Source organism: Gaeumannomyces tritici, assembly GCF_000145635.1.
Source record: "Gaeumannomyces tritici R3-111a-1 unplaced genomic scaffold supercont2.6, whole genome shotgun sequence".
Lineage (NCBI taxonomy): Eukaryota > Fungi > Ascomycota > Sordariomycetes > Magnaporthales > Magnaporthaceae > Gaeumannomyces > Gaeumannomyces tritici.
In genome coordinates, this window is record NW_008804550.1 from 2,748,281 (window position 1) to 2,776,156 (window position 27,876).

The following is a 27,876-nucleotide window of genomic DNA, read 5'->3' on the forward strand; positions in this document are numbered from 1 at the left end:
GAAGCTCACTATGCCTTATGATGGTGTGAACAGAGAAGGGGGGTATAGATTGAACGAACCAAACAAAATCCGCGAGTTCGTGCCGCCGGCCTATCCACATAAGACGCCATGCCCGCCCCTATAGGCCAAAAAAAAAAAGGGAAAAGAGAACTGAAGAGAAGAAAACTAAGCCACTTTGCGGGCATAAAACAAGAACAGGCAGGGCATTCAGAGCGAGAACAAGAAAAGAAATAGATAGAAGAAGCCGAAAAAACAAGGACCAAATGTGACCATCCATGTTCCGTAACACCTTGCTCCGTCTTGCTGTGCGACCCAAGCAAAATACAGACGAATAGACCACCTCGAAGAGTCCTCCCCGGCCATTCCATTATCGTCATGCCGAATCCCCCATGTTACAAAAACACCACTAACCGCCTGCAATATCACATATCTCGGCAGCCAGCCACGAAATATTTTCATGGCGTCCTTTACATACCGTCATCCAAGCTCTCCCCGTCGCTATCCTGGTCGACGCCGCTAAAGGTGACGCGTGGCGGCCGGCCCGCCCACGACCTGCCCAGCTTGTTGGGGCGCGCGATGCCGCCGCCGCGGGCCGAGGACGAGGCTGGTAGCGGCATCGTTGCCGACGGGGCGTACTCCCTGCGCAGCTGCCTCTCTACTGGCGACGGCAGGGGCGCCATTGGAGTCGTCGTAGGCCCAGGGTCTCCGCGTCTGCTCGGCGCCAGCGACGTGGGCATGCCGGTCCATCTGGTGGGCGTGTCCATGACTACGGGTGGTGGACGGGTAGCTGCCGTCATTGGCGCCTTGCCGGCCGCCCTGGACGCCCGCGAGTTGCTGCTGGGAGCCCGGCCATCGTTGTCATCATCGTCATCGCCGTTATCGTCAAACTCAGCCAACGAGTCTGCGAATCTCGATGCGGATGCGAGCTTCTCCCGGAACGACCGCAGCCGGTCTGCGCTGGGGCCCATGTTGCTGTCGGTTGTGGAGTGGCGCATCGACGCCTGGGCGCGGCTTGAGCCCTCGGACCGCTCCGATATTGGCGCTAGGATCGAGTCTCGGGCTCCGGCGAGGGTGGTATACGGGTAGCCGTGCTGTTGCTGTTGCTGTTGTTGCTGTTGTTGTTGATGCGACGGTTGGGGTGTGTACGGCCCGGAGGTGCTTTGAGAGAAACGACCAGCCCCGAGTCGGACAGGAGGCTTAGGTTGGCGGTAGGAGCCCCCCAGTGAGGCGTTGTTCGAGGCCTGTCTCTGATGTGCCTGAGAATCCAACGACATAGCGGTGGAAGAGTACCCGAGGTCGGGCTGGGAATGCGGCCTCGGGGGGCGTTGGTCGCGAGGCCGGACGGTTGGGGGTGGTGCTTCGTCTGTTTGTCTCGGCCCGCCTTCGCGCCTTGGGGGGAAGAACGGAGAGGAAGCAAAGGCGGGTGGGGCTGTGGCAGCCTGGCTCCGGCGTAGACTCGAGCGCAGGGGCGTCCTGCCGCCACTGAGAGCCGCCTCCTGTTCGCCGCTGCCCCCGCGCATCTGCGAGAGCTGGCCGAGCCAGAAGCCAAGAGCCTGTCGTGCGAGGCGTTTGCGGTTCTTCTCGGCCAGCCCAGAGGCCGTGTGCTCCCGCCCTCGTATCGTGACGAGCCGGAGCTCCCAGTCTTCGAGCCTGGCTGTCGCAACCGCCTCTGCTTCGTAGGCGGCGGCGTCAGACCACGTGGCCTCAAGCCTGGACGCTGCGCCACGCCATGCGCCCACTGCCGCCTCCGTCCCGACCTCGACGGCGGTCTGGCCCATGCCGATCATGCGATTTGTCTCGCCGATCCAGTCGTTCAGCCAGTCGACCATCTCGTCCAGCAGCTGCTCCTGTCGCCTTCTCTCAAACTCCCAGGCGGTCACAGCGCTATTGTATGTGGCCTCCCGCCAAACGGCCAGACAGCCGGCTCGGCGCTCGATCTTCATGTTCCGCCGGAATGCCAGGTACGTCAACCTCAGCCTCTCCTGGCGTGCCGCCTTGGCAAGCCGTGGCCATGCGTGGAGACAGTTGATGGCACCGACATAAAAGGCACCGCGTTGGGCCGCGTCCTCCATCTCTTCGTGTTCCGCCGTCTGCGCCGCCCATCCCTGCACCGCCTGCGCCGTCACCTGCGCAGAGTCCGCCCTTCGCGCTTCCTCCTCCATCCACTGGCTCTCTCCGAGCTGCCTGCTCATGGCGCCAATAAATGCATCCGCGATTGTGGCCTTGTAGCATAGCTTGGCCAGTGCCTGGTGTTCTTTTCTCCTGCGCTTCTCCTTGGCGTATTCCGCCCGCAGGTTCAGAAGTGCCGAGTTCTGCGTTGATTTCCGGTTAAACCTCCGGACGAGCTTCGACCTCGACTCGAGCACCCACTGATAGGTCGAAGAAAGTAGAGTGAGACTGTCAACATTCTCCCTAAACAGCTTCAGCTCGAGCTCAAGGACCCAGTGCCGCGCAAACCCCTGGATGCTCCGCCGTTGGGCGGCTTGCTTCTGCGTCCCGGCCGCCTGGAGGTTCAACTTCCAAACGTGCAAGGATTCCGTCTTGATGCGTTCCTCTCGGGAGACCAGCGCTCTCCTCAGCCTGGACTCGAGCATGGCTTGTGTATGCCAGGTGCTGAGGAGGCCTGACAGCTGGCGCTTCTCTAGGCGATCCGAGGCCTCCACTGTCGACGCCTTCGTTTCCGCGCTCATACTTCTCCATGCGCCGATCGAGCTGGCGCGTAGAGAGTGGACGGCATCTGCCTCGGCGGCTGCATGCAGACCCCTGCACAGACTGGTCTCGTGTTTCCATTTGTGAACACAGTCCTCAGCGAGGCGCACCGAGTACCAGAGCTCAGCGGCGCAGGATTGGTACTCCCGGCGCCATTTTGTAAAGCATCGTTTCGCGAGGTCGGCAGGGTACATCTGGGCCGAGAACCGTTTGACTTCTCGGTGCTGCTCCAGGGCGTTGCTCCACGCGCCGAGAAGCCCCGTAGCAGCGAAGGCCTTCACTTTGGTGCGATCGGCAGAAACCTTTTCCGACCACGCGACGAACACCTTCTTCCTTAGCAGGTGCCTCCGCGCGATCTCGGTGCGCTCTGCCTCGTGGCTCGCGGCAGCTCTCCAGTGGGTAAAGGCCTTGTGCAGAAGCGAGAGATCAGCTGCCCGGGCCGCACGCCTCATCATTCGCTCATGGAGCCGGGCGTTCTCGGCCTCTCGTCTTGCCGACTCTGCCTTGCGTATCGCAGCCTCCGCTTCTTGTCTGGCAGTCTCGGCATTTTGCCTTATTATCTCGGCCTCCCTCCTGATGGCCTCGGCCTCCTCCTTAGCCGCATCAGCAGCCCGCTGGCGTTGCTCCAGGCCTTCGGCAATGGCTTTCCATGTGTGCCCGCGCCAGAGCTTGAAAGTCCTGGTCAGCAGAAAGCGGCGCTCAAGTGTGAAGGCCCATGTGTTCATGCCATGCACAGACGCCATGAGATTTTCGTAACTCTCCCGCCACTCAGCCAAAGATGCTTGAACCTGCCGGCCCTCAACCATGCGGACCTTCAACTCCAGGTCCTCTAGCCGTGACTCGCTAAGTGGTAATACAGCAGCGCCTTGAGTTGTCAAACGGTCGAAATGTGGTTGCAGCCAAGATGGTTTCGGCATGTTGGCCTGCGGAGCATTAGAGACGGCGGCGTAGGATGGGGGTTGTCTTTGCCCCTCAGGATGGCTACGATAGAGGTAGCCGAGAAGGTCAGGGTTGTGCCTGGAGCCTCCATCACGGCTGACGCCGCCACCACTACGAGGCGGAGACGGAGACATGGGGCTCGGCTGGAGTTGGCCCCGAGGATTACCACGATCCGCACCGAAGGCTCCGCTTTCGGCTGTCTCGCCGTTTCGTGAGACGTCGGCCTCTTGAGACACGTCCTCGGGAGGCACTGGGCTGCCAGGCCGCAGTGGCAGCTGGTTAGGGCTTGCCTGATAACCCTCGTAATTGCCATCCATGCCATCCTCTGCGCCTGAGAGGTCGGGCACGACCTCATCGGCGTCGAGTGATGAGTCGCCAATCGATAGTGCGCGTCGCAGCCTACTTCCGCCGAGATTCCCAGGCCTGTTAGGGCCATCGGCATGCAGCACTGGTCCAGGCTGAGCGCCTGCTTCTAAGAGCCACTTAGACAGTATCGGGAGCTCCTTTTGACCCAGACTCGGCGGCAGGGCGGTAAGAGGTGGCCTCTCGGTAGAGGTTGGCGAGGATAGCAGCGATGCGGCACGTCTGCGAGGAGGTACGGTGTACGGCGCCACGTTCTCGAGGGCTTCCGTCGCGGTAGTATCAGAGTTCCGGCGTCGGCGTCCATTAAAGTTTGTAGGGATGGGCAACACGGCGCGCCGCCCAATGTTGGTGGAGACGGAGGAGGGCGTGGTGACGGACACGATCGAGCGCGCAACCCGAACTGGTGATGAAAGATGGGCCACATCTTCGACGCCAGTGAAAAGCTCGCCATCGATGGTCACCTCGATTCCCATGCTATCTAGGACGGATCGGAACTTCTCAAGCAGGTTCTCCGAAACACCTCGCTTCGAGCCGATCTTGAAGAGGAGGGACGACATCTTTGGGTCATCGGGAGAGAGGTTATGCTTTGGAAAGATTTCGTCGGCGGCCACGAACAGGGCCGAGACGCCAGTCTGGTTTCCCTTAGTGTCTTCGAGCTGGATTTGCTGGCCGCGCTTGACGGTAAGGAACATGACTTTGATATCTGGAGAGAACGAAACAAGACGAGAAACTGGTCAGCAGCGCGCAACGGGCGGCAAGATTGGCATGGAGTCGACGCACCATCCTCGGAGTAGATCTGGTCCCGTCGCGAAGGCGAGGCGGGAGATGGTGTTGTTCTGCCATCGCGTCCGGATAGCAAGTTTTTAGGTGGCATGGGGGCGAGCGCGCCGGCGAAGTCATTATTATCGTGGGATTGGCCGGGATCCCAAGCGCAGACGGCGCTGTCGCCCGTTGGCGGTGGCCGTTAGCGCTGGTCGTCGTCGGGGCGCAAGATGTTTCGTGGGCGGCGAGGGTGCCGGAGGGCGGGTGCTGTCGCGACGCCCAGAAAAGCGCTATCGAGTCGTCGCAAGCGCGAGGCCGCAACCACGCAGGATCGGTCCGAGGGTGGCAAGCGTCCGTCGCCGTCGTCGTCGTCGTCGTCGGTCAGAAGCCGGTTGTTGGGGGCCGCATTCGGTCAAGGCAACAAAGCGAGAAGAGCCAACAAGGCGCGAAGTGGTGAACGGGTCGTGTGGTGTGTTGTTTTGCGCCCGCCAAGGCTTCAGCACGGTCGAGGTCGCCGAGAGTATCGATAGGATTGATGGGATAGCGAATTGAAGGGTGGAAGCTACTGGACAAATTAATGTAGTAGCCGAGGCTTGCGCGTGTACAATACCAAAACAAACCCCAAGCACAAGAAGATGAGGAAGAGAAAGCACCAAGGATCAATCAGTCAGTCGAGCGACGCTCCTGGTGCTGGCGCACGACAGCTGCGAGGGCGACGAGACAGGTACTGTGTAACGGATGCGGCGAGCAAGGGTGACCTTACGAATAAAGTCAACAACCAGGGAGCTTGGGCGGCACATGCATCCCAACCAACTTTTTTTTTCTATTGTCCAGTTGCTTTGCAGCTGTCGCGTCGACCTCAGCGCCAGGGAGGAAGGCGCGTAAATGACAGACCGTGCAGCAACCCGCGTCGAGACGAACGCGAGCCCCATTACATAATACCAACACCGCACCCCACCTGCACCTCAGCTCTGGGCTTGTGGAGTGCATGGAAGTTGGAGGCTTCAGGAATGCATAGTGAGAGGTCATCTCAGTCCATCACATCGATCTCAGCCCGGAGTATCAACACTGCGACCGTCAATCTTGCGATGATGCAACCCAGGACACGCCCCGTCCAAAAATTCGCACAGGCCGTGTCGCAATGCTCGGCTGAGGCGAGTCCCTCCCAGCAACTCCATCAGTTTTCCTTTGTCGACAATACTCGCTAACTAGATATACACTGATGTGTAGGCCGCCGTCTATGGCAAATGCATCGTTGAAGACTACAACGCAGTCCATAAGGATAAATGCAAAAAAGAGTTCCTGAAGCTCAAAGACTGCTACTTGGTAAGCTGTCCCCAGATTTCTCCTTCGCCTTTCGTTTACTTACAACGGGACACAGACAGCATCCAAGAAACCACGATGAAGAGGGATTTGTAAAGGAAATACGGGCAGCTTTCCTTATTTAGTCGTAGCGTTTATTCTTTGGGGGGTTTTTTTTCTCTATCCACCCGATTCCTTCTCGGCCACCTTCCCTTCCTTCACTTTCACACTCTTTTCTTTCCTTTTACCTACCATTGTCCTCAAAAGACTTTCCGTCTCTATGCTCAAAATCATGCCCACGATTTACCAACGCCCTCCAATGAATGACTAAAAGATCCAGTGGCCACTTGGTGCACTTTATTCTCAAGTAGATTCTCCTCCGATGATCGACATTGTGTCAAACTACAGCTTCAGCAACCGCAAGTTGAAGGTCGCCTTCTGCACTTCCTGAAGCTCCTCAGCAATGAGGCCCTCGCCACTCGGCCCCGCACTCTTCTCTACTGGCCTTCGTAGCGCCTTCTCCAGCATAGCCGACTGTGTCCCGAAAACATCGGCCAGACCGATCGTTTCGGGGTCGCCAAGTACCTCGTACTCCATCTTGACGTCGTCCGTCGCTTGCAGACCCGCCTTCTTGCGCAACCGCTGAACTCGGTTTATGATCTCGCGCGCAATGCCCTCGTGCGCCAGCTCCGCGTGCAGCTCGCAGTCGAGGATAATGAGCACGTCATTGTCAGTGTTGGTCTCGAGGTTCTGCGACGACGGGCTCTCGCTCAACCCACGCCTGACCACCAAGTCGCCCGCGTCCAGCTTGATGCCGTCCACCACGATCTCGCCTTCGAGCACATATTTGTGCACCTGCTCGCTCGTCAGCCCCGGGAGCGCCTTCTTGACCCGCGCCATGTCCTTCTTCAGCTTCTTGCCCAGAACCGGCCAGTCCGCCGTGGCGCTGTATTGCACTCCGTGCTTGGCCTCGTCCGAAGTCAGCACCAGGTCTCGGATGTTCATCTCCTCGGTAATATACGTCTGAAGAGACTTAACGTCCTCCAGATACTCTGAGCTGTGATGAATGACGACCAGAGTCTTGAGCGGTGTCTTGAGTCCGATAGCCTTCCTCTCCCGAGACACTCGCGCGAGCTCAATGACCTTCTGCATACGCCCGACTCTCCTCTCGACCTCGGGATCAAAAAGCTCTCGGCGAACGGTCGGGAATGGTAGGAAGTGGACACTTCGCGCGTCCTCGCCCTGCATGTTTGCGGGGATGAATGGAAGGAGCTTCTGGTAGATGGTCTCCGTGATGAAAGGCGTGAAAGGCGCCAGACCCCTGCAGAGAGTGAAGAGAACCTCGAAGAGTGTGTGCAGGGCGTGCAACGTGTCATCCACCCCATTCTCTCCCTTGAGACGCTTCCGGTTAAAGCGGATATACCAATTTGTTGTATTATCGATCAGTCCGAGCAGCTGCGGGACGACGGTGTAGAGACGGTAGTCTGTTGGAAGGTTAGCCGAGCCCAACATGGAAGAATCCCGTCCAAGGAGGACTTTGCGCCTCCGCGAGCCGGAGGGGAGCATCTCTGCTGTAGACTTCTTTTGACTCACGCTCCATCTCCTCGTTCACGAACTCGAGAAGACTCTGACAGCTGGCCAGAATCCAGCGGTCCATGACATTTGTGTTGGACGACCCCGAGTTCGGGTCCCAGCAGTAATCCTTGTCTTCTACCTTCTTCAGCAGAGCAACCTGTCCCTCGAAAAACTTGTAGCTGTTCCAGAAGGGCAGAAGGACCCTCTGAACGACCTCCTTGACACCGGTCTCCTTGAAGCGGAGAGGTTCGGCGCGCACGACGGGGGAGTTGATGAGATACAGCCGCAGGGCATCGGAGCCGTACTTGTTCATGACAATGTCAGGCGCCGGGTAGTTCTTGAGACGCTTCGACATCTTTTTACCGTCCTCGGCGAGAACGATACCGTTGACGACGCAATTCTTGAAGGGCGCAATGCCAAACAGGTGGGTGCCCAGGACAAGCAGGGTGTAGAACCAACCGCGAGTCTGGTCCAGGCCCTCGGCGATGAAGTCGCCGGGGAACGACTTTTCGAACTTCTCTGTGTTTTCAAACGGGTAGTGCTGGCTGGCGTACGGCATGCTTCCCGACTCAAACCAGCAGTCAAACACCTCCTCAATGCGCTTCAGAACGCCCTTGCCCTGTTTGCTGGGGATGGTAATGTGATCGATGTGATGGCGATGCAGATCCGTGATCTCGCCCTCGTAGCCGCTCAGCTTTTTGAGCTCCTCTATGCTTCCGATGCACACCCTTTCTTCCAGGTCGTCACTGACCCACAGAGGGATCGGTGTGCCCCAGTACCTATTGCGCGAGACGTTCCAGTCGCGAGCGTTGGCGATCCAGCTGGAAAAGCGCTTCTCCTTGACGAAATTGGGGACCCAGTGCTGGCCCTCGATACCCTCGAGCATCTTGGGGACGATCTCAGGGATGCGCACGAACCAAGAGGGCACGGCACGGTAGATGAGGGGCGTATCCGAACGAGGGCACATAGGGTATGAGTGCTTGAGCTGCGATTCGGCCACCAGTCTACCCGTGCCTTTGAGGTGTTTGATGATGTGCTTGTCGGCTTCCTTGACGTGCATGCCAACAAAGTCGCTCACCTGCGCGGTGAAATGGCCTGTCTCGTTGACTGGATCGGGCGGTGGTCGGTTCTCGTTGATGTATCCCGCGGCAACAGCGACGTTGTAATCGTCCTCACCAAATGTCGGCGCTTGATGGACAATACCCACACCACCATCGTCCGTGACGTAGGTTGCGTTGAGGACACGGAAGGCAGAATCCTTGAACTCGTCGTAGAAGTAGTTGAACAGGGGCTCGTACTGCCAGCCAAGCATATCCTTGCCCTTAATCTTCTCGACGACGGAGAACTTGGCCTTCTTGGGGTCCTTGTATAGGGTGCCTAGGAGCTTCTCCAGCAGGATGTACTTCTTGCCCGACTTCTCGTCCTGGATCTTGATGTACTCGAAATTGGGATGGGCGGCCAAGGCAAGGTTGGACGGAAGGGTCCAAGGGGTCGTGGTCCAGGCAAGCAGACACGTCTCGGGGTCTGACTTGAGCGGAAAGGACACGATAACGGCAGGGTCCGTGACGTCCTGGTAGTTCTGGTTGGCCTCGAAATTGCTGAGGGCGGTGGTGAGAACTGTCGAGTAGGGCATAACACGGAAGCCCTGGTACACCTGTCCCTTGTCGAACAGCTGCTTGAAAACCCACCACTCGGACTCCATGAACTTGGGATCCATGGTCTTGTAGTCGTTGTCGAAATCGATCCACCTTCCTAGCCGCTCGATGGTATGCCTCCACTCCTCGCGATAGCGCATGACGATGGACCGGCACTCCTCGTTATAGTTCGCGAGCCCGAACTTGTCGACAGCGGCCTTGCCTGAAATGCCATGCTTCTTGTCGATCTCGTGCTCAATGGGCAAGCCGTGCGTGTCCCAGCCGAAGCGCCTCTCGACATGGAAGCCCTTCATGGACCAATACCTCGGGATAATGTCCTTGATGGTGGAGGCGAGGAGGTGGCCATAGTGTGGCAGGCCGGTCGCGAAGGGGGGGCCATCATAAAAGGTGTAGAGCGGCCGACCTTCGGACAGCTCGACCTAGAGCGCAAAGTGGTGAGCTGGCGGACCTGTGAATGCGCCTGCTCGGCGCACGGGGTGTCGACATGGTTTGCATACCTGCCGCTCAAAGGCCTTGATATCGCGCCATCTCTGGATAACAGCCTCCTCTTCCTTGGCGAAGTTGATCGACATTGTGGCGTGCGCCTCGGTAATACCGAAGCTATTCGATGCGGACCAAGGAGGAGGAATTGAGGCAAATGAACTCAGGGCAGGTAAATCCCGGTGAGCAAAGAAGGGAGAGATTCTGTGTCGACTGGAGACACTCTCCCCGAAATAATGCGTCTCGGTCGTGGTCGTGGGTTATGTACTTGGCAGCCCCGTTGAGTCACTCAAGGGCGAAAATAATTCAACGCCCCGTCGCGGTGGTTTCCCGGTGCTTGCACAGCACAGTAGTCGAGCACCTTCGTGCGCCGCGTGTGTGGCGGGGTAAAAACAGTCGTCGCAGCGCGGGCGGGATTGATGGTGGGGTAAGTGCAATGATGCGCACGGGACAAGGAGCGCGGGCAAGCCAGCGGAACGCAGTGGGTCGGGTTGGGATTGCACGACAGGGACCCAGCAGCCAGCATGCGGCAGGCACAATGAGGCTTGTAGTGTATCCGCCAGGTATCGAGGTCACTCTGGAGACCGCGGTGCGCTGCTCATGTCGACAACAAAACCCCTGAAGCCCCGCCAGCGAACAGCCAGGCTTGGACAGTGGGGCCCTGGCACACAGCGGCGCATGTCCCAGCTGGGGAGATGTGCCCAAGCGTGGGAGCTAACGGGCGCGACCGTGCTGGAGTGGGATTGATGTGCCTCAAGGATATATGTTGCCTCAGGAAACCAAAACACGGCGACGAGTAAATAATATCGAGGCTAGCATCATCGCAGGCCCAGGACTACTGCTGCACCGCCCATCATCCCAGCGAGCATTTTCTCACGTGCCAGCATAATTGACGGCCGTAACTCGACTTGACCCAGAGACGACCCAGGGGGTACTTTGGGCTACATCCAACCCTCTCGCTGTGTCAACCGCCAAGCCATCCGGTTGGGTTTCCACGCTGTGCTGCCCAGCCAATCCAGCCAAGCCTCGGGCGACGATAATCCAAACGACCAACCGACAACCGACAACCCAGCACACGAACCCGGCACACGAATCCGGTACACGAACCGGCGACAGCGTTGTATCGGCCGGTCGCTCCCTGTTGGCCTCGCTAGCATCGGTCCCCCGTGAGGAGCCGTGAGACAAAAGCATAAAGAACTGAGGCTCGCCCTGGGCGAAGCCGTCAATACAGGCCACCGAGATGTCATTCTTCTTTGGGAGGGGTAGGATTCGCACAAACACACTCGACCTAGCCAAGCAGGCCCGCGAACATGTGCTCAGGCTTGACAACCAGAGCGGTGCCGGCAAGGTACGGTCACCCACCCTCAGCCCCGTCGGCTCAGGGGCCAGCCTCATGCGGCCTCGATGTGTTTAACCATACAAATCGCAGCTAACGTACACCACACACGCAACAGGCCGAGGAGCTATCCAAAATCCTCAGCCACATGAAGCAGGTCATGCAAGGCACAACCGGTACGCTGCCAACCAGCCCATTTTGCTCCACTCCATCTCCCGTGTCTGGGCGAGCTGCTGATGCGGAGGCGGTGCCTTTTTAATGACGCAGAGGCCGAAGTCAACCCAGAGCATGTGTACCAGGTGGTACTGGGCATGATCGAAGAGGACCTCCTGTACCTGCTGGCCGTCAACCTACACAAGCTGCCCTTCGAATCGCGCAAGGACGCCCAGGTCATCTTCTCGTCGGCCTTGCGCTTCCGGCCGCCCTCGGCCTCGGCCAAGAGCGACCCTGTCGCCCTCAGTTACGTCGTCACGCAAAGACCCCAGGTGTTGCTGGAGCTGTGCAAGGCATACGACCACAAGGAATGCGCCACGGCGGCCGGCTCGGTTCTGCGCGAGGTGCTGAAGCACGAGGCCGCCTGTACAATTATTCTATATGACGAAGGGGAGGAGGGCGGCACCCCCAAGCCCGTTGGCAGTATTGACAAGGACAAGCCCCAGACGGGCAACGGCATTTTCTGGCGGTTCTTCGACTGGATTGATAAGAGCTCCTTTGAAGTATCCGCAGACGCCTTTACAACTTTCAGGGTGAGCCCATAATGCCTGGCTGATGGGATCGGACCTCGTACCTGGACGCGCTAACCCCCCTTTCCAGGAAATCCTCACCAAACACAAGGAGATAGTACCTCACTACCTCCGGGTCAACTTCAGCCTCTTCTGCAGCAAGTACAACACTGTACTGGTGCAGTCGAGTAGCTATGTGACAAAACGGCAGTCTATCAAACTGCTGGGCGAGATCCTGCTGGACCGGTCCAATTACTCGGTCATGACCGAGTACGTGGCTTCGGGCGAGCACCTCAAGATCTGCATGAACCTACTGCGCGACGACCGCAAGATGGTGCAGTACGAGGGCTTCCACGTGTTCAAGGTGTTTGTTGCCAACCCCAACAAGTCGGTGCCCGTGCAGCGCATCCTCCTCATGAACCGCGACAAGCTCCTCAATTTCCTGTCGCACTTCCTCGAGGACCGAACCGACGACGAGCAGTTCATCGACGAGCGCGAGTTTCTCATCAAGCAGATCAGAAACATGCCTGCCACCCCAGTTCCGCCCCCGGCGAGGTGAAGGAGAGGAAGCTTGGAGTGGTGACGGCCATTCTTTACACCAACCGCGCGGACAGCAAAAGTAAAAGCACGCCAAAAAAAAAAAAAAGAGGCAGGGCTGTTGAGCAAGGGCTCGCAAGATCGATGGCTGGGACAGGCGAGATCGGGTTCTCATAGAGTGTGCATCAACGGTTGAGGCGTTATCTGGGACAGCAAGGGAGGGGCATGCGGCGAGGCGGAAGGGGACGGCTTTATGTCTACGAGGCAGCAGCCGCACAGGTTGATCAAGAAACTCTGTGGGATGGGGGGAGCGAGACGGAGTCCCATGCGACCTGGGGCTCGGAACAGGAAAGGACAGGATGGGACGGACGGACCAAAGACCCTCTAGAGCGGCCGAGCGCTCCGGCCGGGCGGTGCAGCTCGCGCCTTTCTCCCCAAGTCGGTGTACCGAAAGGTCCTTCTTGCATGGTCGGGAGCCCAAGTGAGGCACGGATTCCCATTAGAGAGACGGAGCACACCTGGCTCTCGGACGGTCTCGGTCCGCATATGCGTGCTTGCGCAGGCCCTAATACTTATTTACCGACGCAAGGAATAGGAGAAGATGAGCATCTACGTGAACGGACAAAAACGAACGAATCACAGGGGATAGATGCCAGCCGCGACGCCCATAACAACCGCCACCGCCACCGCCACCGTCTGCGGTTGAAGCGACGGAGATGGCCCAAGCCACCAGGCTTTCAACGTATCTTTCATGTTGCCAGCGGTGCGCCGTCATCAGCCACTCATGAAAAGATGCCGTGGGCTCAAAATGCAAAGCAAGCGCAGGTGAATCAGCAACCGAGGTTGGGTGGTAGCAGTAAGCAATATTTCATTCGACCATTTGTTGATGGAGGCGCATTTCATAGATGCGTCATCTCTTGGGTTTATATCTGTACATTTGATTTGATGTATGTTTTTTTTTCCCGAGGCGCGGGCAGCTCAAGGCTCCTGCTCCCCCTAAACTCCATCACATCTCCATTCAGAAGTCGCCACACGCGTACCTGTGTCAGACCGCTTTGTTATTTCGCCTCGTCTCCTTGACCTCTCGGGCGGCGTCGTCTACGGGTGGGGTTGGAGAAAATCGGCCCGGCTTCCCGGCCAGGGGAGAGGCGCCATCGGGCGATGAAGGTTGCGGTCTCTGGGGACCAGGTCCTGACAACTCGTGCATTGCCCCGCCGCAGCATTTTTGGGGCGGTGGTGGTAGCAGGTGTTTGATTACGAGGCTCGGTGTCCGTCCGCTCACGCCCGGGAGCGGGGGGGTCAGCGAGGCGCAGCAAGCGGTGACTCTCTCCGCCACGGACTTTGTGTGCGCGTGTTAGGAATTATTGTACTTTTGTTGTTTGTTTGTTTGTTTGTTGCGTGTATGCGTTGTGCGAGACGGCCCCTCCCTGATAGCCATGCAAAGCCAATCAAACAAACGGGCTCAGGCGTGGTGCATCAGCTCGACGGGGGGACGGGATGTGTGGGCCAGTATGGGCCTGTTGAAGTCAATGGGGCTCATCTCCTCGGGGTCCTCGGTCATGTCCTCGACGGCGATGGCGGGCAGGTCCGGGGACGCGCCGACCTGCTGGGGCTGGTAGATGAGGGTCGAGCTCCGGCTCCTCGTGGCGCCGGCGCGGGCCGAGGTCGGGGAGGGGCCGGCGGCTAAGCTCTCTGCGGGGGACAGGGGCGACTCGGCGAGAACAAGGTCGGCGTCGGCGGGCTTGTGGTGGTGCAGTTTCGCCAGGGCGTCGGCCAGGTCCTCGGCGTGGACGAGCTTGTTGGGGGCGCCCTCGAGGCGCATCTCCCAGTCGTGGGGCGGCGAGGGCGGCGGGGAGATGAAGAAGAGCTTGCCCGCGTCGGGCAGGGCGAGGCGCTCGTCCTTTGCGTCGAGCGGCGTGGGGCGGCCAAAGTAGACGTTGCAGCGCGCGCCCATGATGTCCTCGCCGTCCCAGGCGCGGCGGACGGCGACGGCGGCCTCGGCCGAGTAGAAGGACGCGACGATGCGGCGGAACGACTTGAGCGGGGCCCACGAGTGCACGGGCGCCGTTTGGGCGACGAGGTCGCGGATGGTCTGCAGGTTGTCGGGGCGGAAGATGTCGAGGTCGAGCAGGTTGGTGAAGAGGAGCGTGTTGGTCGGCTGCACCGGCGGCGTCAGCGGCGGCAGGCCTGAGAGGTCCAGGGTCAGCGACCGCTTGGAGCTCGAGGTGGAGGACCGCGAGGGCGGCGATGGCCTTGACTCGTCCTGGGCCATTGTGGAAGTGTGTGGGTGTGGTGGGTTGTGGAGGTTCGATCTATGCCGAGAGGGTGGAAGAGTGTAGATGCGATACAGTGAGGCTGGTCCTGGAGGTTGCTACTGTAGAAATGGGCGGCGGGGTACTTTGGTTATGTTGTGAGTTGTGATTGGGATCGAGATCTGAGGGATTGGACAGCACAGCAGGGAGGACAAAGGGCACGATGGAATACATATATACTGCACACGCAACACTCAGGCTCGCAAACAACACAGGCCCTCTCGAGTGTGGCGCAATCACCATCAACAGCAACCGCAAATGCCTCGTCCGAGGTTGCCGCAGCACCTTTTTTTGTGGCCCGCCAGATAGACGGGATCCCGTTTGATGGAGCCCGCCCCATGCCCATGGCTCTGGCCTGGCTGGCTGGCTGGCTGGCTGGCTCTGAGTTTCGGCTTCGTGAAACGTTGATCCCCCATCCGGGAGGCCGCGACCCGCTTCCTCATGGAAGGGTGCGCGGCACTGCTGCGGCGCTCAGCGCTAACCAGGCGACGGGGGCACTGTCCATTGACCGTGCTGCTGTATGGCGCGTGCGCCAGGTAGGTACCCGGGTAGGGGCCCTGAGCCTGTGGGAACCCAGGCCTCCGGGCAAGGGCCACAGCGTGCCATTAAACCTACTCAGTGGCGGAAAAAGGTAATCTGGCTGGAGGCTGAGCCGGGAAACATGCAAGCCTTTGAGGTGCCAACCGCCTACGAACGAAATACGCGCCAGCCCCCAGCCTGGGCGCTTCCAGTCGACGCGTAACATCACCGACATTACCAAGGGACAGAAGACAGACAGGTGCCGGTAGTGGGCGAGAACAAAAGAGAGCGCAGGCGAGAGAGCCAGCTCAGAGCAAGAGTGACGGAATTCGCCACACACGACCCTCGCCAAGCCGGAGTCCTGCAGAGCCACGCAGAGCACCGTGAGAGCGAGAGAGCGTGCGTGACAAAAACAATACGATGGCGATAGTGCCCCCCCGGATCGGCAAGCGGAAGGTTCCAGACAAGATCCATCGGTGGCTGTCCCCCAGTCCCACGGGCTGCTGCCATTGGCCAGAACTTACGTTGAGGTCGAGGCTGTGCCTGCGCTCCATCGAACCCGGCATTTTCGAGCCCTTTGGGTACATCCACGTATTGATGTACTTACCGCACACATAGTCTCGCATGTGCTGCTGCGGGTTACCCGACATGGCAGGCGGATCGCGAGGCAGCCAATGAGGCGCGGGCTGCAATTTGCTTTTTCCCACTATCGTTGCAGCTTGGCACGCCTCCACCACGCACCCAAGACAAGCTCGCCGGGCTATGCCCAGCCATTTTCACCCTGGCAGCCTTTTTCATGTATATTTGTTTATCCCCGAGACCTTCCAGCCGCGTTTAGCCCAACGGCGACGGCGGGCCACCCACCGTCCTGAGTTCCAGGGCAATTGCGACGGGATCCCTAGGTCAAGCAACCGTTTTTCCTTGGTTACCCTGCAACCTGGCCGGCCCGGACCCGTTCGCCATACATGTAATATATGTGGTGAAGACCGTTGTTTGCGTGGGTAAAACGCAAGCTCGTCCTGTCCAGATTACCCATACGCGCGCGTCCAGGGCCCGGCCCTGCTTATCGCCTGAAGAGAAACAAGAAGAAGCAAGAAAAAAAAAGTTAGATGGAGCCAGTCGCGTGCGCCTCAACAAAGAGCCCATTCGTGAAGCTACCGATGGCACGGACAGAGCCAAGGCAGTGGGGATGGGAGAGGGACGCTGAATGGTAAGCTGGGGGAGAAATCAAACTGCACAGCCTCCAAGCACGAGGCCAAACCAAGTTTGCTGTTGTTGCTTCTTGCCTTTTTACACAGCCACACACCACGTCTTGACACGTCGGGTGCCTCGACCGCAAGTCCGACCGAAAGTCGAGCGACGGCGATTCGGCGAGTGGCGCCGGCAAATACTCCGTCTCAGTCGCCCCCGTGCCTCGACCGGGCCCAGACCCGCGCATCTTGACCGTTCCTGTGATCTATCCACTTCCTGCCGTGTTGTACATACATGTAATGTTGCGCGATAATATATGACTGAACCCATATGCCTGATTTGGTTTTATGCTTCTCCTTTTCTTCGCCATTGGAGAGACTGGAATGGTCTCAGAGCCCGCCGGGCCTCTGCAACTTCGGCGGCGAGCGCAATAGGTCGTCAGATGATGCAATCCTTGCACAGGGCTTCCAAAGCCGCGACGCTATCCTCCGACTTGTCATGGCCCCCTGTGTCGAAAATGTGGCACTGCCTGGGGCATATGCGATTTAGTTTTCAGCCTCTGACCGTGGGCTGATTGATTCGGACCATTCAATGTTTCGGCTGAGCAAGTGGCAGCTCAGCCCCTTGATTGCTACTCTTTTGGCTTTCATCTTCCCTTCTTCTTTTTATTCTCATGTCCGTTTCGGTCTCAAGGGAGCCTTGCAGTACAGCTGGGCAGACATGCCGTCGACCACACACTACCTAATATCGACCCCCAGGCGGTCAACAAGGGCATCCGTCACACGGCCGTGCAAGTCGTTGGTCTCGACGTTTGTCAGCGTCCGCTCCCAGCTGCGGTAGTTGATGCGGTAGCACATGCTGCGCCTGCCCGTCTTGGGGTGCACAAACTGGTCGGAACACCGCACGTCTTCGACCACATCGCCCGCGATGTCGCGCACAATCTCCATGACGTCGTTCTGGTGAAACTCCTGCGGGCCTTCCACCTGGGATCCGCCGCCCGCAGCCGAGGCTGTGGATGGCAGCCAGAAAGACACGTCCTTGCAGCAGGCTGGGTATTTGGAGAAGGGCGCGAAGGGCCGGATCTTTGAGAGGTCGTCTGACACGCCCGAAAACTGGCCGAGGAAGCGCTCGTCGTGTGACCAAAATAGCCGGATGTCGGGGATCTGGAACAACAGCATGGCGATGCGGTCAAGTCCCAGACCAAAGGCCCATCCCATCTGCGAGGGGACGCCGGCATCTATCAGGATGCGCTGCTGCGAGACGCCGCAGCCGAGAACCTCGAGCCAGTCTCCACCATAGTATACCTCCAGCTCCCACGATGGGCTCGTAAAGGGGAAGTAGGCCTCGACCCAGCGCATCCGGAGCGGCTCGTCATTGGGCACTGCGGCCCCTCCTGTGGCTGCCGCTGCCGCTGCCGCGCCCTTGGCACGTGTAAAAATTTCGACGACCATGAGCTCTAGCGAACGCTTGAGATGGGCGGCGGTGGCCTCAACCTCGGCCGGGGAGTGGTGAGATTCCTGGAGTGGGTTCCGCTCGGCGTGGAAGGGCGGGTTCGGGTCTTGGACCTCGACGGCGTGGGTCGGGAGCCGCGCCAAGTCTGCCCATACGGCGGCAGCCACGTCGCCGCCAGGCACGCTGGCGCGGTCCCACACTCGGGCGCCCTCCATCTGGTGGAAGGCGGGATAGTGCGTGCGGTCGATCTCGTCGCGCCTGTACACATCGGCGCTGACTAGATAGCCGTCGCTCTCGCTGCGGCCAAACAGTTCGAGCTCGTGGGCGCTCGTGTGGGTGCGCAGCAGGGTGTTCTTGTTGATGTAGTACGTGTCGGAGCGGGCGCGGCCCGGATGGTCGGGCGGGAAGCCGAGCGAGTCGAAGTTCTCCGCGACCGACACCACGGGGTCAAAGGCATTGTGGTACTTGAAGGTCGGTGCCGGGAACTTGGACTCTATTATCTGCCTAGTGATGGAGATGGGGTGGTCCTTGTGCAGATGGAGCCGCCGCGACGTCGCAGCCACAACGTTTGGGGGGACATTGAACCACTTGTCTGTCTTGTAGCTGCGGCCATTGAGTGTGATGTTCGGCGGCGAGGTTGGTTTGGCTGGCTGCCCTGGGCTGGTTGTAGTACTTGTAGCATCAGGGGCTGGAGTACTTGCAGCAAAGGGCGTTGTCGCTGGTGAGTGGGTGTGAGTGAGGGATTGTGCCAGACTCGAGCTATGTGTTAAACTCACACTTGGAAAACGCCCTTGTGTGATGTATGTGGATGATGGGGAGAGTCCTTTGATAGTGTCTTGCTCGCACCAAAACCCGGACCCTTGAGATAACCCCAACCCCTGAGCGGAGAAGTGAGGCCATTCTGGAGGTCAGCCCGTTCGTTCAGGGGTTATCTCGTAGTTGGTTGGTTTACTGTCCGTCACGTCGCCTCGGGTGAAACGTTTATTCGGATTGTTTTATGTCTTTTTATTCTTTGTGGCTTAGCCAGTCAATGTCTCTCAGACTTGGCCACCATCGCGAGCTGCTTGCTTGTTGCTTGCCTGTACTGCTCGTGGTGAGAGCTCAGATGAGAGCCATTGGATGTGAAATTTTGTCCGTCTGGTTGCTCTCTGGCCAATCGAGCCACGAGCGCATGGGTGGACCCCTGACTCGCTCCAGCGATGGCAGCCCCGCTCCACGAGTTCACGCTGCTGCAGGGATCAACTGATTGGGACGGGCTCGCTCGCTGCAGGGCAGACGGCAGCGGTGTGGTGCGCAGGATGACGCGCGACGGCCATGCGAGCCCACAAACGACAGAGCAAATGCATCATGGCCGAGGTTGGTGCTGGTCCCGTCATTAGAGAAGGCGCAAGGAACCCCGGAAAAGGGTGGGTTTTTTTTCTGTCGGGGCCGTACTGCCGATCAATTGGGAATAACGGCAGACTAGGCTGCATCAATTCTCCTCCAGACCACTGTAATAATCCTCCACCACCCAAAACGTCACAGATTTTAGCTTCCCAAGGACCACTAAGCGAGCCCCAAGACCCGACGTCATCGCCCCTTTCTTTGACCTGGTCTCCCATCGCCCTCTCTCCAACCCTTTCCACCCGCGTAATGCGCGTGGTTGCCGAGCCCTGAGAGCTGCAAAGATGCAGTCGACGTCGACCACCCCGCCCGCTGCCGCCGCCGCCGCCGCCGCTGCATCATTGGCGGCCGCGGTCCCGGCCGGCTCGGCGCCCGCCCATGCGGCCGTCGCCGTGCGCGAGCGGGAGCGGCCAAAGCCCGCGGCGGTGCGCTACCCCTTCTGGTTCGGAGGCAGTGCGTCCAGCCTGGCCGCTTGCGTCACCCACCCTCTGGATCTCGGTAAGTTCTGCGGTTCACTGCCCCCTTTTTGGTCTGTCATTGATGCCCGGGCCGACGGCTAACGTGGGAGTGGGAGGTGTCGTGTTAAAGTCAAGGCATGTATTCATGTATTCCCTTGGCAACCCCAAGACCACATAAATATCCCCTCGCTAACCGGCCTGGCAGGTGCGACTGCAAATGCGCACGGGTGACATGCCCAAGAGCATGAGCGGCACCTTTGTGCACATCGTGCGCCACGACGGCGCGCGCGGCCTCTACGCCGGTCTGTCGGCCTCGCTGCTGCGCCAGCTGACCTACAGCACCACCCGCTTCGGCATCTACGAGGAACTCAAGGCCCGCCACGCCGCCCGCTCGGGCGGCCGCGAGCCCTCCCTCATCGCCCTCATCGCCATCTCGGCCGGCTCCGGGTTCGTGGGCGGCGTCTCAGGCAACGCCGCCGACGTGCTCAACGTGCGCATGCAGCACGACGCCGCCCTTCCCCCGCGCCAGCGCCGCAACTACAGGCACGCTGCCGACGGCATGGTCCGCATGCTGTGCGAGGAGGGGCCCGCGAGCTGGTTCCGTGGCGTCCTGCCAAACAGCCTCCGCGCCGCCGCCATGACCTCGTCCCAGCTGGCCTCGTACGACACCTTCAAGCGCCTCATCGTCGCCAACACGGCGCTCGGCGACGGCCTGCCCACACACTTCACCGCCAGCTTCCTCGCCGGCGTCGTCGCCGCGACCGTCACCAGTCCCATCGACGTCATCAAGACGCGCATCATGTCAGCGAGCGGCAAGTCGTCCAGCATCCCCAAGGTCGTCATCGACATTTACTCGGCCGAGGGCGTCGGCTGGATGTTCAAGGGCTGGGTCCCTAGCTTTTTGCGTCTCGGCCCGTAAGTTTAACCCAAGTCTTTTGATGCTTCCTACCCACGTGGCCGCCGCCACTGACATGCAAGCCGCGGGCGATGCACAGGCAAACCATATGTACATTTCTCTTTTTAGAAGCGCATCGAAACATGTATAGAAAGTTCAAAGGTACAAGCACAGATGCGGCAGCATGAGACCGCACCCTCTTCGCGCTCCTGCTTGTGCGACCACCTACAGCCAACCACATCACTATGACCAGACTTCTCCTTCCTGTTTCCCTGCGGGCGTATTTTGTGGGTACACAATAGACTCGGGCCGGGCGTTTTCACATCAGTATAGACATACGCACCAGCCAGCATAACGCATGCCATCGGCGTTGGATTAGCATAGGACTTAAATATATATGTCATTTTTCTCTCATTCCCAGGCGCTTGGATTGCTCGTGCCCACTCCGAAGACCGATAGACCTGTGTTTACAGAAATGACTGCTCATGAAACTGCTTCGTCTAAAGACTGCGTTCCGACGGTGGGCAGCGGGCACGAGGTGTCTTATGCCCGGGCAAGGAATGAAAAACAAGAGTCGACACAAAAACAAACACTCCCAATACACCGGGGCCGGTTTCCAAGACGAAAAAAAAAAGAGATGGATTATAATAGCGAATCAACCAGCAGCATACCAGACGTAGCCACCACCCCAGGATCTAATGTCGTCGTCTCTAGTCAGGATATCGCCATTCTGATTTTTAGCCACATACGCCAGACACCCCCAAGGGAAAAAGAAGAGAAAAAGAAGCAAGGAACCCGGATTTATGCCATTCCTTTGCAAGAGGCACCCGCGTGGCGCCATGACCGCAGCCGGAGCGGCTTGCTCACACCCCCCAAGACCCCAAGGAAGCATGGAACACCACTAGCTTACACACCATTCTATCACAGCGACAGCAAAGCAATAGGTGTGTGCCAGGTGGGACACGGTGTTGGAGGAGGAGGGCGAAAGTGATGCGAAGAGGGAAAGGAAGGAAGCAATGCCTCGTTAGTGCCCGTACGACGTGGAGCCACCGCCATACCCCCCGTCGTTACCGTAGCTCGTGACGTTGCCGTTGTTCCCGCCGTAGACGGTGTAGCCGGCCCAGTCATCGCCGCCGCCGCCGCCGCCGCCACCGCCGCCGCCCGAGCCGCCCATGTCGTAGTCCTCGCCGCCGCCCAGGCCCTTGGCCGCGGCGTCGCCCTTCTCGATGGCGAGGATGACGCCCGCCAGCTTCTCCTGCAGCGTCTTGATGCCCTCCTGCACGATTGCGTCGGGCGGCAGGTTGCCGGCCGTCTCGACGTCAAAGTAGAAGCGGTTCGGCACGGCGTCGTAGTCGAAGCGCTCGCCCTCCTGCGGGGCGGGCTCGCGCTCGGCGTTCTTGCTGAGCGGCCACTCCTCGTCGGGGTCCTTCTCGTACCACAGGTCCAGGTGGCGGAGGCGGTTGTGCGGGTCGTACTCGAACCCGATGGCGGTGGCGGGGCACCATTTCGCGTGCTCCTTGGCGATGCCCTTCTTGGCGATGCAGCGGATGCGTATCTCCTGGCCGTAGCGCAGCTTGAACAGGATGATGCCGTTCTCGTCCGGGTCCGTGATGACGGGCTTGCCGACGTACTTGTTGGGCGGGTTGCCCACCACCCACAAGTCCTTTGCGTAGAACTTGCTGACGTGGCCCGGGTCGTCCACCTCGCAGCGCGCGTTGATCTCGATGGTGACGGAGCAGTTGTCGCAGTACTGCTCGCAGTCGCAGTCGCGCGAGTAGTTGAGGTCGGCCACGCCGCGCGCGTCGAGCGGCACCAGGCCCAGGCGGTGCGCGATGAACTCGTCGGCCAGCACGCTCGTGTTCTCCTTGATCTCGCAGTTGTCGATAGCAATCGTCGGGATCTCGGCCAGCATCACGCGCCGGACCGCGTTGGCCAGCGACAGGTCGACGTTGCTCAGCTCGAAGTTGACGCGCACGCTGTCGGCATGGTAGATCTTGACCGTCGCCCCGAGCTCGTCGGCGTTGTCGAAGTCTGGGTTGTAGTCCATGATCGCGGCGTCGGTGTCGTTCGCCCGAGGAAGCAAGAGAGGGACCGGTGTCACGTCACGTCACGTCGTCGCCGCAGCCTCGCCCACCAGCGTCCTGGAGCCTCGAGGCCGTGAGAGGCGGGCAGCGAGCCTGAAGGGCGGCTGTGGGGCTGCAAAGACCAGAGCCAGGGTCCTGACGCTTGCGCTTGCGCCTCTGTGGCCGGGCCGCTGATGCCTCGGGAAGGGTTGGCGAGAGGTTCGTCGTCGATGCGTGCACTCTCAGCGGTGCGCCAAGACGGGTGTCAAGGGTTGATCAAAGCCAAAGGTTATAACGCGGAGGCCACAACGTGCAGGTGAGTTTAGTTGCAGAGCCCGCCAGCGAAATCCAGTCAGATCTCCACTAAAAAGTACACTCGTGTAGGTACAACGGAGGTACCTCCTCTCCATAGTAGCTTGGCAATGCTCGCTGCCCGAGCTTTCACCGACCAGGTACCGAAAAGTACCGGCAAGGATTGGGCCAAGGGGGGATGTTAGGTGATTGGGACGTAAAAAAAAAAAACGAGGGAGAAAAAAAGTCAGCGTCCATCAACTATCGCATGAGGGCACACATCCAGCCGTCGCAAAGCAATTTCTTGGTCTTCTGCTAGTCTAGACAAAGGGAATAAGAGAGACCGTCCTTGTCACGCCAGCAACAAGCACCATACCAGCACCGCACACATACATTCCTCACACAATGTTACGACAAAGCCTTGCCGCCCCCTCTCGCATCCTCCGATGCTCGGCACGCGCAGCCGGTCAAAGATGGCCTGCCCCCGCTGCCCAGCTCCGACCCCTTCCCCTGCCGGCCATCTGCCGACCGACCAGGACCGTGTCGTTCGTCAGGTGGTCGAGCTCCGAGGCCGGCAAGCCGGACCCTGAACCGGCCGCCAAGGAGGGAGAGGCCGCGCCGGCCAAGGAGGCAGAAGCGGCCTCGGTCAAGGCAGAGCCGGCACCGAACAAGGAGCTGGAGGCCAAGACCAAGGAGATAGAGGAGTGGAAGGTAAGCTGGGAAAGACCAGACAAAAAAGCCGCCAGTCACAGACAGCTAACACGACCCCGCCATCGCCCCCTCGCAGACCAAGTACCGCCGGGCCGTGGATGACTTCCTGCAGTTCCAGGACCGCAAGGAGCGCGACATGAAGGCGGCGCGCGAGTTCGCCATCCAGAAGTTCGCCCGCGACCTCATCGAGACGGTTGACAACCTGGAGCGGGCCCTCTCCACTGTGCCGGCCGACAAGCTCGCGGCGGCGGCCGAGGCGGACCAGGACCTCACAACCCTGCACGAGGGCATCGAGATGACCAAGAGGATCCTTATCCAGACGCTCGACAAGCACGGCGTGGAGCGCTTCGACCCCATGGGCGCCAAGTTCAACCCCAACGAGCACGAGGCCACCCTCATGAACCCCATGCCCGACAAGGAGGACGGCTCTGTCTTCTTCACCCAGCAGACCGGCTTCAAGCTCAACGGCCGCGTCCTGAGACCCGCCAAGGTCGGCGTTGTCAAGAACGCGTAAAGAACGCGTAGGCCACGGCGGCGGCTCCATATTGCCGTGCTATGCATATTTGACGAAGCATATACCGTGTAACACCACCATATTCCCCCACTTTCACATTACCCTCAGCCACCTTGCAACTGGGATATGTGCTTCCGGCCAGCGCCCTGGCTCTATCCAGCCTGTATAATGCTCTTACGAATTACTTTACAACCACGACAAAACAAAAGCACGGGTTTGGTTGGGTCTGAATTTCTTCGATTCCTCTCTACTTTGGACATCTCACTTCATCTAGATTATGGAGAAAAAGACACAAAGGTCGAAGGGGGCTGCAACCGACATGAGATACCGGGCTGCTCCCGTTCGGACCGCTTGTACATATACACACACTTTGTTTAGCATCCTGTGAACCATGGTCTCGGCGCACAAACGGGTCGCGTCCAGCGCCTAGGGCGGTGTCAGCAAGGAAATCCTGGCCAAGGCTATTATTAATGGCAAAGTGACAAAATGGCGTCTGCAGAAACTCCAGGCGCTTCTCCCAAATTCTTGTATCCATCTTGGAACTCCATGAAAACTCAACGCAAAATGACGACGAATGAGACATGATGATGTGATACAAAGGTGAACACTATACAACTGACAGTGTGCAAAACAGAAGCGTGTCTTCCAGGGGCGAAACAGGGCAAAGGTAATGTACAAGACTGAGTTGAACTGGGGGAACGGAAAAGAAAAATGTCAACAGCGGCTCGGCTTGGCCCCAATCCTTGTTAGATGGTATGGAAAGCCGATCGATACAGTAGATTCAACACTCGCAAATGAACAACAGCTCTGAAGCGATGGGCAGTGTTAGCAAGGGTAGCGTTCCTTGTATAAGCAGCTGGCCTGGTGGCTGCAAGTCTTGCTGGACGAGCTTACCTGACATGTACACCACGTAAACAAGAAGACAAAACAAGGCCGAAGCAAAAGCCGGCCCGGCCCAGAAGCTGGGAGAGTGACATGGCCTTGATTTGTCGGTACATGAGGGCGGAATCACCCCCGGCTGTAGTCAAAACACCATTCTTTTACGTAAGCGAGACCAAGTCTCGATGACGACAGAGGACAAAATAGAGATGATGGGAGTGGTAGAAAGGGTAGGTGGCCTTTTTTTTTTCTTTGTTTTAGAAGAAGTCATCGTCATCGTAGCACTTGCCGGCGCTCCCTAGGTACCCCGCGGCGGCCGGGCGGAGGTGGCGCTCGAGGCGGTCGATGTGCAGGCGCAGGGAGGCGTGCTCGCGGCGGGCGGCGCCCAACGCCTCCTGCAGGCAGTGGTGGGCCCAGAGGTTGTCGCGCAGCCGCCCGGCCATGTGCCGGAGCACGCGGGCCCTCCTGCCCGGCTGCTGCTCGACGGCGTCGTCGTGCCCGCCGTGGCGATCGCGGCTGCGGCGCGGGGAGAGACTGCCCTGGGTGGCGGCACCGCCGGGCCTAGGCGAAGGGGGGCTCGGCAGGCGCTCCAGGGCGCGCAGGCGCTGGCGCTGACGCTCATTTTGGCGCTCGAGCCGCTCGTGCTCTAGCCGCGACAGCCCAAGGTGCTCCTCCATGGTGTCGATGGCGTCCCGGAAGCTAGAGGGGTGGATGTCGTCGAAGATGGGGCCGCGGTGCGTCGCGAGGACCTCGTCGATCTCGTCCTGGAGGCAAACAAGGCGGGTTGGCTCTCGTCAGAACGTGGCTCGGACCAAGGCTATGGGGGTCTGTCCGGGGGTGTGCATATCTGCATATCGTATCTGCCAAACTTACTTCTGCAAAGAGCTCGGGATAGGGGCTCTGGTCGGGACATGCACCGCCACTACCAAAAGACGGGATGCGGCCCAGGCAGGCTTCGCGGCACGCCTCGCCGGCCGCCGCGTCCATGCGGTCAAACTCGCCGTGGGGGAAATGGCGGTACATCATCTCGGGAGTCACGGCTGCGGCACACATAGGTCCAGTCAGCTCGGGGTCCCGGCCTACATTCCATCAAGAGACGGTGGGAGGGAGGGGAAAAATACGCACGGCGAGGGCTCCAGAGGATCGAGGGGCTCGACGGGACCTTGTAGTGCGGCGACATGGGCTCCCCGCTGTCGCGATCGAACTGGGGCTGGAACCCGGCCGGGTTCCAGCGGTCGCCGAACCGCGGCCGCGGCTCCGGGGTCTTGGGCGACGGGTCCAGAGGGCGCATGCGGGCCGGCTCCGGCATGCCCGCCATGGCCTCGCGGTGGAGCTCGTCGGTACGCCAGGCCTGGGCACCCTTGGCCAGGACGAGGAAGTCGCTCGGGGACATGATGGGCTCCCTCATCAGCTTGGGAGCATCCGTGCTTGAATCCGTAGTAGGCTGCGCCAGGTCCGGCGGCTGGTCCCGGGATGTGGGAGGCTGAGACGCCTCGATGGGCATCGACGAGCCCGAGGCCGGAGCCGGGCCACCGGACAGGGAGCCATGCTTTGTTCCGCGAGGCATCTTGCGGGCCAGGGTGTCCTCGAAGGGCTTGCACTTCCACGGGTCGCCCTCGAACTTGAAGCGGACCTCGGGAGCGTGGATGCCGATCAAGGGCTCACGCGTCTGGGAGCTCTTCCGGGGCGAGCGCAGGATGTTGTACATGACTGTGGGCTGGGAGGACAGTACGGAGCAGTCGTCGTCGACGGGCGTGATGAGGGTGGTTTGGTATCTGCGTGAGTCGAATGAAGGGCCTTTGATGTCAGCAGGAAAGGTTGGCTGTGATCTGGACTCAGCAGCGACGGCACGTACGGAGAGCTCTGTTTGTTCAGAGAGAAGCAGGTTCCGGGAACGGCTGAAGATGTGGTGGCCGAGGAAGTGGCAGTGGCAGAGGCAGCAACAGAGGCAGAGCTAGTGGTGCCGTTCGTCTGGGCCTTGGAGCGCGCCAGCAGCAGCGAGAGAAGAGGGTCAGGCTGGTCCACGGGCCTGGGGCCGCGCATAGTGGTGTAGGCAGAGACCATGTCCTCACACAGGACCGGAAGATCGTCCTGGCCGCCCCCAGTGGCAGAACAGCAGCCGCCCTCCTCGGCCCGGGTTGAGGCACGGAAGCCGCTTCCGTCTGGGCGCCGCTGGCCGGGTAGCAACTCTCTGGCGGCGGCAGGCGACGTGGACGAGGCGCCGATATCGCGGAGAGAGAAGTTGGGAACCGTCGACGCCGCCGTCCCGCTGGTCCTGTCGTGCTCGCGCCTGGCCGAGAAGCGCTGCGGGGAGGACTTGGGCGCTATCATGGGCGCATCCTGCTCGCCGACCGGGCTTGTGGTCCAGCCGTTGACATCTCTGGTGGTAGCGGCTCGTCCTCCGAAACGCACGCTGGGGCGGCGAGGTAGCTTGAGGCGCGGCGAGGTTTGATCTGGCGGGTGAGCGTTAGCAGAAGGCGCTTTACCCATGGGACCCCAGCGAGCGGGCAGCGGAGAAACGAAGTCATTGCTATCGGATAGTCCCTGTACTCACGGTTGGCGGTCCAGGATATCATGATGCTGAAAGGCGCTAAGCTGGCTGATGCTAGCAAAACAGAACACAATAAAGAAGACACTTGTTGTGGTACTGAGCGGCGGGATCGAATTCCGGGCGGGGAAGAATTCCACCGCCCAGGTTGGATATTAGACAGGTATGGAACAGGGTACGCTGGTGGAAGAGAAGATAGGACAACCAGGCAGCCACGGTTGAAACCAAGATAGAGAAGAGGGGGAGACCTGGGCGCCGGCCGAGAGGCTGGGTAGGAAAT

The 27,876-nt window shown here is 59.7% G+C and overlaps 11 protein-coding genes across 11 annotated transcripts; 5 read left to right on the forward strand and 6 right to left on the reverse strand.

Moving 5' to 3' along the window:
- Positions 1 to 21: 21 nt before the first annotated feature.
- On the reverse strand, positions 22 to 5,626 carry GGTG_11290 (hypothetical protein). The gene is made up of 2 exons (XM_009229175.1): positions 4,792 to 5,626; positions 22 to 4,714 (listed from the first exon to the last, which is right to left on the reverse strand). Exons 1-2 carry the CDS (start codon positions 4,883 to 4,885, stop codon positions 468 to 470), a joined length of 4,341 nt encoding a protein of 1,446 aa, XP_009227439.1. The 5' UTR covers positions 4,886 to 5,626; the 3' UTR covers positions 22 to 467.
- GGTG_11291 (hypothetical protein) lies at positions 5,004 to 6,460 on the forward strand (the record flags this gene model as incomplete). The annotated part of the gene is made up of 4 exons (XM_009229176.1): positions 5,004 to 5,242; positions 5,357 to 5,927; positions 6,004 to 6,099; positions 6,155 to 6,460. 4 exons carry the CDS (start codon positions 5,004 to 5,006, stop codon positions 6,176 to 6,178), a joined length of 930 nt encoding a protein of 309 aa, XP_009227440.1. The 3' UTR covers positions 6,179 to 6,460.
- On the reverse strand, positions 5,923 to 10,186 carry GGTG_11292 (isoleucyl-tRNA synthetase). The gene is made up of 3 exons (XM_009229177.1): positions 9,803 to 10,186; positions 7,669 to 9,724; positions 5,923 to 7,559 (listed from the first exon to the last, which is right to left on the reverse strand). Exons 1-3 carry the CDS (start codon positions 9,875 to 9,877, stop codon positions 6,478 to 6,480), a joined length of 3,213 nt encoding a protein of 1,070 aa, XP_009227441.1. The 5' UTR covers positions 9,878 to 10,186; the 3' UTR covers positions 5,923 to 6,477.
- Positions 10,187 to 10,362: 176 nt separating this feature from the next.
- Positions 10,363 to 13,504, forward strand: GGTG_11293 (conidiophore development protein hymA). Its single transcript, XM_009229178.1, has 4 exons — positions 10,363 to 11,133; positions 11,240 to 11,297; positions 11,389 to 11,867; positions 11,935 to 13,504. Exons 1-4 carry the CDS (start codon positions 11,026 to 11,028, stop codon positions 12,400 to 12,402), a joined length of 1,113 nt encoding a protein of 370 aa, XP_009227442.1. The 5' UTR covers positions 10,363 to 11,025; the 3' UTR covers positions 12,403 to 13,504.
- On the reverse strand, positions 13,224 to 14,939 carry GGTG_11294 (hypothetical protein). Its single transcript, XM_009229179.1, has one exon. The coding sequence runs from the start codon at positions 14,650 to 14,652 to the stop codon at positions 13,843 to 13,845; it is 810 nt and encodes a 269-aa protein (XP_009227443.1). The 5' UTR covers positions 14,653 to 14,939; the 3' UTR covers positions 13,224 to 13,842.
- Positions 14,763 to 15,434, forward strand: GGTG_11295 (hypothetical protein; the record flags this gene model as incomplete). Its single annotated transcript, XM_009229180.1, has 3 exons — positions 14,763 to 14,790; positions 14,891 to 15,228; positions 15,312 to 15,434. 3 exons carry the CDS (start codon positions 14,763 to 14,765, stop codon positions 15,432 to 15,434), a joined length of 489 nt encoding a protein of 162 aa, XP_009227444.1.
- A 925-nt stretch (positions 15,435 to 16,359) lies between these two features.
- GGTG_11296 (phenylalanyl-tRNA synthetase) lies at positions 16,360 to 18,960 on the reverse strand. The gene is made up of 2 exons (XM_009229181.1): positions 18,631 to 18,960; positions 16,360 to 18,572 (listed from the first exon to the last, which is right to left on the reverse strand). Exons 1-2 carry the CDS (start codon positions 18,752 to 18,754, stop codon positions 17,140 to 17,142), a joined length of 1,557 nt encoding a protein of 518 aa, XP_009227445.1. The 5' UTR covers positions 18,755 to 18,960; the 3' UTR covers positions 16,360 to 17,139.
- Positions 18,961 to 19,521: 561 nt separating this feature from the next.
- Positions 19,522 to 20,614, forward strand: GGTG_11297 (mitochondrial dicarboxylate carrier; the record flags this gene model as incomplete). The annotated part of the gene is made up of 3 exons (XM_009229182.1): positions 19,522 to 19,735; positions 19,826 to 19,842; positions 19,901 to 20,614. The coding sequence occupies 3 exons, from the start codon at positions 19,522 to 19,524 to the stop codon at positions 20,612 to 20,614; spliced, it is 945 nt and encodes a 314-aa protein (XP_009227446.1).
- Positions 20,615 to 20,883: 269 nt separating this feature from the next.
- GGTG_11298 (DNA-directed RNA polymerase II subunit RPB3) lies at positions 20,884 to 23,048 on the reverse strand. Its single transcript, XM_009229183.1, has one exon. The coding sequence runs from the start codon at positions 22,635 to 22,637 to the stop codon at positions 21,615 to 21,617; it is 1,023 nt and encodes a 340-aa protein (XP_009227447.1). The 5' UTR covers positions 22,638 to 23,048; the 3' UTR covers positions 20,884 to 21,614.
- A 78-nt stretch (positions 23,049 to 23,126) lies between these two features.
- Positions 23,127 to 24,748, forward strand: GGTG_11299 (hypothetical protein). Its single transcript, XM_009229184.1, has 2 exons — positions 23,127 to 23,655; positions 23,732 to 24,748. Exons 1-2 carry the CDS (start codon positions 23,350 to 23,352, stop codon positions 24,167 to 24,169), a joined length of 744 nt encoding a protein of 247 aa, XP_009227448.1. The 5' UTR covers positions 23,127 to 23,349; the 3' UTR covers positions 24,170 to 24,748.
- Positions 24,749 to 25,212: 464 nt separating this feature from the next.
- Positions 25,213 to 27,538, reverse strand: GGTG_11300 (hypothetical protein; the record flags this gene model as incomplete). The annotated part of the gene is made up of 4 exons (XM_009229185.1): positions 25,213 to 25,812; positions 25,922 to 26,088; positions 26,174 to 26,823; positions 26,904 to 27,538. 4 exons carry the CDS (start codon positions 27,536 to 27,538, stop codon positions 25,306 to 25,308), a joined length of 1,959 nt encoding a protein of 652 aa, XP_009227449.1. The 3' UTR covers positions 25,213 to 25,305.
- Positions 27,539 to 27,876: the final 338 nt, after the last annotated feature.